The 9,799-nt window shown below is 33.2% G+C and overlaps 3 protein-coding genes across 3 annotated transcripts; 2 read left to right on the plus strand and 1 right to left on the minus strand.

The window, feature by feature from the left end:
- Positions 1-89: 89 nt before the first annotated feature.
- On the plus strand, positions 90-3,655 carry HELRODRAFT_170422 (hypothetical protein; the record flags this gene model as incomplete). Its single annotated transcript, XM_009016251.1, has 2 exons — positions 90-1,143; positions 1,248-3,655. The coding sequence occupies 2 exons, from the start codon at positions 90-92 to the stop codon at positions 3,653-3,655; spliced, it is 3,462 nt and encodes a 1,153-aa protein (XP_009014499.1).
- Positions 3,656-3,789: 134 nt separating this feature from the next.
- On the plus strand, positions 3,790-5,087 carry HELRODRAFT_170423 (hypothetical protein; the record flags this gene model as incomplete). The annotated part of the gene is made up of 3 exons (XM_009016252.1): positions 3,790-4,360; positions 4,570-4,685; positions 4,827-5,087. The coding sequence occupies 3 exons, from the start codon at positions 3,790-3,792 to the stop codon at positions 5,085-5,087; spliced, it is 948 nt and encodes a 315-aa protein (XP_009014500.1).
- Positions 5,088-6,149: 1,062 nt separating this feature from the next.
- On the minus strand, positions 6,150-6,882 carry HELRODRAFT_170424 (hypothetical protein; the record flags this gene model as incomplete). Its single annotated transcript, XM_009016253.1, has 2 exons — positions 6,150-6,388; positions 6,774-6,882. The coding sequence occupies 2 exons, from the start codon at positions 6,880-6,882 to the stop codon at positions 6,150-6,152; spliced, it is 348 nt and encodes a 115-aa protein (XP_009014501.1).
- Between the last annotated feature and the right edge of the window lie 2,917 nt (positions 6,883-9,799).

Here is a 9,799-nt window from a genome sequence, read left to right on the forward strand (position 1 = left end):
GTGTTTTAAAAGCAAAAACCATTTAACTTTAATTAACAACTTACTTCAAAACAACCCAACTAAAAATTTTGACTAAAGCGCCAGATGAAATGAAACAAATTATCAATGGTGAACAAGCAATCGAACGCTCTGAAAATGTGAGGAAAGATGAATTTGATTGTAAAAATGAAATTTTTAACTCGGTTAAGGACTTGATGACTGGCGAGATATTAAAAAATGCCCATGTATCTGCTGATGAAAAAAGAGAAAACAAGAAAGCCGCAAACATTCTGCATGTCGAATGTTTAAATCTCAATCTTAAAAAACAAATACTGCTAGATGAATCAAATGTACAAGCAGTTTGTGATGAGACAGAGAAAGAAATACAATCAATAGATGAATCAAGATTTATAGATAGTGAGGTGGTAGCAGAGGATGATGAAAATTATTTTAACCTGGCGTTGAATGAGTTAGTGCGAAGAAAGTTAAAACGACGTGCTTATTTAAAAAACGTTAAAAATTCAACAACTATGGAAAATGATACCGCGACTTTCGATGCAAATAATTTAATTTCCACCGAAATATTTAATAAAAATTTAAGCAAGGAAGAGGAGGGCATGGATATTGAAAAAAATTCAGACAAACTTGATGCAGTTTGTGAGACATCTTTTGCAATAAACGACATTAATGTAAATGGAAACTTGGAAAGAAGGAAATTGATAAGATCAGAGAAGGTTAATGGATTAAAACAAAAGAACTTGTCAAAAAGTTTCAACGCTACAAATCATGATTTTTTTTCTAAAGATGAACTAACGAATATCATCAACCTCAGTGACGGTATAATTTTGGACCAAATAGATTCAGAACCGAAAGATAAAAAAACAAAATCACCTCAATTCACATCTGACCTTAAAAGTCAGAAAGTTCTGGATGGCAGCTTAGCTAAATTTTCACTGCAGATCCTCGCTGAATCATTTCCTGGGACGGTGAGATGGTTGAGAAATGATAAAGATGTATCATTAAACTATCCAAACATCATATCCGATTACAACGCAGAGACTGGTGAGGCCAGTTTGATCATTCCAGAAGATGCTGGAGATTATATGTGCATTGCTGAGAATAAGTTTGGTGCTGCCTCCATTAGCGCTTCTCTCGTCGTTGAAAGTGAGTTTTTGAAAAATTATATATTTTTTAAGTTTGTTAAAAACTTATTTTAATTATTTAAATTACGATAATCGTCTACAAATATTAAAATTTTTCTAAAATAGCTTACGAATATGTGCCAGATTCAAAGGAATCAGTTTGCTCACTGGATGAAAAATGCTCGGAAGCAGATTGGGCGTTGGATATCAAGGAGGAGTGGTGGAAAGATTCAAATGTTGAGGTGAATGGAAGTTCAATCGGAAGTGACTTAAAGATATCCCAAGTAAAATCTTCTAAATTATTTAATGAGGGATTGGAAACTGAAAACGTTTTAAGCTTAAATGCAGACATCAATAAAATTTCTGATGTCCTCTTATCGAGTGAAAAATCATTAAGCATCGCTTTTCAACTCTCCTCAACTGAAAAGTTTGATTTAAAAGATGGTCAGAAAAAACTGCAAATTACTGAGTGTGAAAGTAAAACTAAAATCTCGTCTTGGAATAAAAAGTTACAATCTTGTTCAATTGAAGAGTTGGATAGCACGAAGTATCAATCTACTGATGATTTATATTTGGACGCTCCCGAAGTTCTGGCAAGTGAAAGTAGCAAAGAACCAACTCTCGTCGATTTCCATTTTGTTCAGTTTAATTTTGCCCAATTAAACCATGCAAAATTGACTATTAAAAAACAGGACTTGGAAAAAACTTTTATTTTTTCCAAACCATCTTCACAAAAGTTGGTGCCCATCAGTTCTGAACGTTTCAAAGTTTTTTCGGTAAAAGTTAATCGCATCCGTTTTGAAACGCCATATATCTCGCGCAATGTGCCAATGTTTGAAGTAAAACCACTTCCAGTATCGCATTCAACTGATAAAGTAACGCTACAGATTTGTAAATTTCTCAACGTTAGGAGCTCTCAGTTGAACAACCTCAAAAATTATCACAACTTCTCACAAGAAACTTATGCCTTAGACATTATCTATCATTTAATTCAGCATCAGGTTAAAACGTTGAAACCGAAAATTAACGTTATAGCAAAATACAATCTGAATACTGCCACTCAAAACAACCTCATGGTCAGGTGCGCTTTGAATTTCTGCATGGTTCCACAAATTTCTCTTTCAAAACAAGATGAAATCATCAATATTGAATTTGAAACCGTAGCATTATACGACGATTTGTACCACAACGAGGAAATATATTTCAAAGTGGATGGACAATTTTCTATTTGCAGATATATTCCTTGCTATGAAAACGTTGAAGCAGAAAAATATATGTTACTTCATTCTGAATATCAAAAAAACAAAGTCAACCTTGCACCTTCAATAACTCAAACAGAGGTATGTGAAAAAGATGATTACATTACAACAAACAAATCAACAAAACGAAAGCCTGAAAATCTAAATCTACAAAACAAATTGCATCTCGATCAGTTGAAGTTTTTGAGAAGTTGTAGAAAATCTGTTTCATCTGATCCAGGGACCAAGGTTTTGAAAAAATATTTTTTTCCTCAGACTCTGCAATCAAAGTACAAAAGAAATATATCGAGATCAATCAGTAGTTTAGACTCTCGCAAATCCATTCGCAGCAGTCGCAAAGCGTCATTCGCCTCCTCCCTCGATTCATATCCTCTTAGGTCATACTGCTCCGAATTTATCCTCAATTCAAATACACTTCCAAAGTATTATTTTGATCAAATGAGCAATCCAATATCATATCTGTCGATTGGCTCCAGTTTCAAAAAGTCGTTCTCCGATCTCGACTCAATCGACTCATCACTTTCTATTTTGTCACTTTATGAAAAGAACTACGCCAAGCTTTCTCTGCCAAACAATCTTCTTTCCGAAGTTACGCTCAATTACGTTCATTCAGCTGAAGAATTCAACCCAATTGTTGTGGCTTCTGATTTGAAAAATGTGTGCGGAATGAAATGTCAGTTGTTCGAAGAAAAAATGATCGATTTTGAAAATGATTTGACGGTTTACAAAGCTTGTTTTGCTATGAATGAAAAAGAAACTGATTGTGAAGCTAGTATTATAATTTTGAAAAGTGATAATAAACTGAAAGATTTTGACAAAATTAGTTCTCAAAAAGAAACGGCGTCGATGAAACGTGAAACAAATTTCAAAAGTTCGCATGAAATAATTGAGGAAGAAACGAAACGAACTCTTCAATCGGAATCTTTCAGATCAAATCAATTTTCCAAGCTTCAAAATTCTCCAAATCTCACTAATCTCAAAAACAATCCCCCAACAATAATCTCACACCTGCAAAACCATCAAGTATTAGACGGAGCATCTGCTGAACTAACGTGCCAAATCAAATCAGACCTCCCTGTTCAAGTCACATGGCTCCTTGATGGATTGGAAATTTGTCCGAATCACGAGGTTATTATAAGAGAACACGAAAATAATGTCTTCACTTTAACAATCACGGAGGTCCTGCCTGAAGATGAAGGGTTGTACTGCTTGCAAGCGTCCAATGAGTTTGGAGAGTGCTACACTACTGCTTACTTGACTGTTCTAAGTTGGTGAAAGTTATTTTGTTGGATTTGTGAAACTTAACTGTTTTTATCAATTAATAACATTTATATATATATATATATTTATATATTTGTTTTATTATTTTAGATTCTTATTAATATTTCCTAGATCCATCCATAACTGACATGTCACTTATGAACGACGAAGAAGAAGACGACGACGATGATGTCTACGAAAGTTTTAATTATTTAACATGTAATAAATTTTTAAAGAGCAAATACGATTTTGAAAACGAACTGTTGGATAACAACGATAGATGTTCAGACATTCTCAACAAAAATCATATCCTTGAAAACAAACGCGGGAAGGCTCTACCAGTAGACCACCGCAACGAAACAAAAACATTCAACACATCGGCCATAAGAACAAAATGTTCACCAGATGACTCTTGTTCAGTGTTGCTAGATAACGAGCACGTAAACAACATGAAAGAACAATTATCCCCCGAATGTTTCGAAAGTCTTATGAAAGACGTTGAACTCGGTGAAAATAATCTGAAAGAAAAACCAAAAACTGATGCAGATATAAAATTAATTCTGAAAAAGAAAATCTCTACCGCTAAATCATCACCACTAACTTCTAATGACCTAAAATTATCAAACCAGTCAAAAGTGGAACTTCCCGATGATTCCAACATAAAGCAAACCTGTGATTCGGACATGTTGCAGAAAACTGCGAAGGCGTCCATCTTATCTCGTAAGTATTTTGGACATAATATGACTAAATGTATAAAAATTTGTATTTGTAATGTGTGTGCCGTGTATTTTTATTGTTAAAGTAGCGACACAATTATAAATATAATTTGTTGTATAATTTATTAACAACGGTTGTTAACAATTATAGTTAAAAATGGCTAATTGACTATTATAATGATAGGATACATGGGAATTTTTTAATCGTTGCAGCTGTGAGACCAAAGTTTTTGGAAAAGTTAAAATCGAAAGTGGTGACAGAAGGATCGGTGTTGTACCTGGAATGTTTTGTGGTAGGAAGACCTCATCCAGAGATTCTCTGGTTTCAAGTTGGTTCTGTTGTTCTGTATGGTACGCTTGTTAGTAAATGTTAATCAATGTTGGTGTCTTTTCTAATTTTTTTACGCTTACTACAACTACCACATTTTATTATAAAAATATTGATCACAACTTTCTACATGATACAACAGGATGGCATAAAGATAAAACAGCACAACCAAACCCCAAACAACAACAACAGCAACCACAACAGTTACAACAACCACAACGGCCACAACAACAACAATGATGACAACCGAATAAAAATCTTCAACAATGACGATGGCGTCTGCACGCTTACGATCGATCACTCGTTGCTGGAAGACAGGGCGCAGTACATGTGCGTGGCCCGGAATGAAGAGGGCATTGATAGAACTTGGGCGGAAGTCTTCGTGAAACGTTGGCAAAATTAAATTGTTGAATTAAAATTATTACAAATAAATCTATTCAGTTAAAATTATTACAAATAAATCTATTCAATTAAAATTATTACGAATAAATTTTTAAAAATTGAAATAATTACGAAAAAATTTATTCAATTAAAATTAGTAATAATGAATTTATTAAATTACTAAAGGTTAAAGGTCTATTACACTCTTCCTAAATTTAAATTAATAAAAGATAAATTAAATACGCCAGAATTCCATGTAACAGAGTTGCAGTAGTCAAGGCGAGATAAAACAAGGCAGCGTGCTAGCGTGGAAGCCATTTTGACTGTGAGAAAAGGTCGAATGTGGCGAATAGACCAAATAATGCAATTACATACTTCGATGATAGCAGAAATAAGAGCTTTGAAAGTTAGAGACGGGTCGAGAGTAACACCTAGCAGTTTAAGACTGGTTGATGTAGCAGGTTTGATCTACCAATTGACACGTTTGAAGGTGGAAAACATTTCGTGAATTGCTGTGGTGTTCCAAAAAACATTATTTCAGATTTTTGGGCATTTAGCTAAAGAAAATTAAGTGAATACCAGTCCTTTAATGATGAGACGCAAGAGTTAAGTCTATCAAGTTAAGAAGAGATATTTTGGTGAGAGGTTTCAGATACTATGTTTGTTTCATCGGCATATTAATGAAAGGTGATGGAAGGATGAGCCATAATTGCTAAAGATGTCAGTTTAAGGATTAGTATAAATAGTGAAAAACATTACTCCTAATACAAAGCCTTGGGGAACTCTGGTAGATAAACAAAAGCAGGGGAGACTTGTGTGCTAATTATAATACATTGGGGGCGGTTTGAGGGATATGAATTGAACCAGGACAAAGCTGTGTCGGCGATACCAAACTACATTTTTAGTTTTTTTTAAGAGAATTTGATGATTAATTGTGTCAAAGGCCGCAGATAGATCCAGGCAGATCATAGCAGCACAGCCCCGGAGGAGAAAGAAGGAGATTGTTGAGCGATCACCGGAGATCACAAGGATTACTTTTAGAGTGAAGCTCTTCTTTAATGGACGTTTTAGCAATCTCTTTAGCCTACTTGTATTCAATTTTTGTGATTTCTGAGTAAAATCCCTCTAACTGTCTTTCCAATCGACGGCAAGTCCGAATTGCATTTATTGCACCAATTGGAAATGGATGTTTTGTGCTGCCTCGTAAAGACAAACGTTTATAAGATGCATACTTGTTGAGGAGATTGGTTGTAGATGTGAAGATAGCAGATGTAAGGTCGTCCACGTCACGCGGAAGTACATCGTAGAATACATCAGAAAGTTCTTGTTGAAAAGCAGTTGAACAAAAACGACGATAACTAAGACGCCGACGAACAATAATTGGTTTTGTATCGAAGGTCACAAGGCTCCGATGTTGTCAATGACGCATTTATGACGTGTACTGGTGATGGTCATTACCGTGGAAATTGGTGGACTAGTTGACATGCTGAATAAGCCCAAGGGCTTCAATTGTTGAATCGAGATGTTGTTCAATTACTCTGAGCTGCCCCGGTGCATTGAAATCACCACAAATAATGAATGGGATGTCGAAATTGATGATGGTGTCGACATGATCGCTAAATTCGATTATGAAATCTATAGAAACGTGACCTGGTGGCCTGCAGATTGAACTGATGATGAAAGATGATGAATATGTGTTGAATTTAACTAAAATTTTTGAAGCCAAGATATTTCATGCCATCAGCAATTAAGGTGGCTTTGGGAAGGTTGTTGTGTACAAGTGTTAGACCTCTTCCACGTTTGTCCTTTTTACCCATGTTTTCGTAATGATGAAAACATCTAAGTTATTTGCTTGTTTAACTTCATTAAGCTATGGGGCTTTGTTGACAGCCGATCTTACATTCAAAAGTCCGCACTTTAAACTAAATCTATTCAATTGAAGTTATTAATTGATAGAAAAATAATTTTTATTCAATGAATATAATTAAATGCTTATTTCAATGTTAAAACGATCATTTTGTGTTGACAATTTTATTAAATGATTATTTTGTAAATTAAAAAGCTGAAACTAACTTCTTTTTTTTTAATTACAATCAATATCCGTACAAAAATTTGCCTTAATAAAAAAATTTTAAAACTGCATTTTTAGTCATACACTGAAAACATCCATAATACTTGAAAATGTATTCATAGGTAACCAAACCACGCATATTTAATGTTTTTGGATAATTTTTATCAATATATTTCAAATGATCATCCAATTATTTAGGATTAGAAGATGGATTGAACGAACTAGTGAAAGAAGAAAACTACGAAATAGAGGTAGAACTCTTTTTCAAATGGAAAGATGATGATAAGAACAAGAGAAGGGATGATGAAGAGGACGATGTCGAAAATAATGATGGAAGATTGATCGAAACATTTATATGAGAAAAATTTAATCGCCTATTTTTTGTATTTTGCTTATTACTAAATGATTTAATTCTTAGTATAGAGTAATGTTGCTAAATTTATTTTCAACTATTTTAATATATTTATTTTTCGTAATTACTATTATTTTTCCATTTTTATTTTGATTATTCCTCTTTTTGCCACTCCCGCTGATGTGCCGTGTTTGTGATTCAATTTTACGTTTTTAAAAATTACATTTGATTCTAAATAAAAAAAACAAATTAATTAAAAAGTTTTGATGAATTAAAAAAAACAATAATAAAAAGTAAATTATTCCGAAAAAAAACCAAACCAGCCCAGACAAATTATATTAAAACTAGGTACCGTACGTCGCCCAGCCATGCAATTAACACGACATACATTGTATGTGTAGCACAACTCTGGTTTATTCCATATTTTCGACTTGCTATAACCTAATTAACATTGAAAGAAGCACTGAGTATTTGTGTTGAATAACGCATCTCAAAGAGAGGAAAATAATAATGGTTAAACAACCGTAAAAAGATTAATAATAATAATAATAAATATAATTATAACAATAATAATTTTAATAGTAAAAATTAGGGAAATATGGAGAAAAATAAAAATGATAAACACCCAAAAGCAACATGGCTGAACATCGTCGAAACAATACAAACACATGCCATTTAAAATCTTTACTCATCTAGTAATACAAACAAATTAAACGAGCAAAAATATTTGTAAAAAATTACAATTAATAATAAATAATCTAACCAAATTAATAACATTGTTAACAAGTGAGCTAGCATATTAAAAATAACATCTAATATACATAATATCAACAACAAAACAGAAATAGTGCTATTTTATTTAGCTACAAATATTTATAATCCAAACAATTATACAAATAAATACATACATGCATACATACATACATACAAAGATACATACAGTAATATACAAACAAACAATCACACGCAAACATATGACATGCATACAAAGAAACAGTCAAGCAATCACTCGTCGTTACTAATAAGACTAATGATATACAACAGTGCTTCTCGAACTTTTTGGTTCGGCGGACCGGCAACGAATTTAACAGGAACGTTGCGGACCGCCACCCAGCTTGCGGAATATATATATATATATATATATATATATATATATATATATATATATATATATATATATGCGAAGTGTTATCAATTTTACAAAATTTGAATCTTTTTTTGTAAAACTTTATTCAAAATGAAATAACAATAAAAAATATTTCGACATTAGAAAATAAAAATTGTTGTAAAAAATTAGTGAGATGAATGAGCTTGTTTTCTATTTATTAATTCCTCAAGACGTGGCTGAAACGAAGACAGTGCCACACGTAGCGGAGAACAAACTTCCAAACAGTTTCTGTATTTTGTTTCCATTGCAGTCAAACATGAAAATCCAACTTCGCATAAATAAGTAGAAGGGAAAGGAAGAAAGGTTTTTATTGCTTCGTCAGTAAGCTCTGGGTATTCCGACTTGATGCTGATCCAGAAAGCGGAAAGAGATGATGTATTTTCAAACTTCATTTTTAGGCCTTGGTCAGCAGCAAGCTCCAAAATTTTATCTTCCAACTTAACAGTCAAATTTTCCTTATGTTCAACAAAAGGATTTCTGATCCATGTCTTTCCTATTCGTGGGTCATCCTCCGTAGGAAAATGAAATTCAAACCGTTCAGATAAGCTGGACAGATGCTCAATGATTAATGTTTTCAAACTTTTGATGTCAAATCCTTTGCCTGCTTCATCAATGACTGTAGCTAAATTAAAAAACATTTCGAAACATTCTTTTTCCAATCTTTTTATCCAAGATTTTAGCTTTCTTTTTTGTCCTTCAATTTTATCAGCCATCGTGAAAACAGTCGCCATTTTCCCTTGGATTGAAATATTGAGATCATTTAATAATGCAAATATGTCTGACAAATAAGCCAATTTTGCGAGCCAATTGATATTCATAAGTAATTCTGACCAGATGGGCTTTTTCGCTGAGCACATTATTCAGTTCATCTGACATTTTCTTCACTGCTAAACTTTCTCGGTGAATGCAACAATGTGTTGCTTTACACTCCGGTGCTATTGCTTTAATTTTAGTTACAACAACAGAATAACGTCCAGTCATTGCTACAGCACCATCTGAACAGACACCAACACAATATTTGAAATCTATTCCTTTACCAATGATATATTCACTGACAGTTTTGAATACTTCAGAACTTGTTGTATTTGTTGGGAGTGATGCTGAAAAGAAAAATTCCTCCTTTAAATCTCCTTCGTATTCAAA

The sequence above is a fragment of the Helobdella robusta genome (assembly GCF_000326865.2).
Source record: "Helobdella robusta unplaced genomic scaffold HELROscaffold_18, whole genome shotgun sequence".
Classification (NCBI taxonomy): Eukaryota; Metazoa; Annelida; class Clitellata; order Rhynchobdellida; family Glossiphoniidae; genus Helobdella; species Helobdella robusta.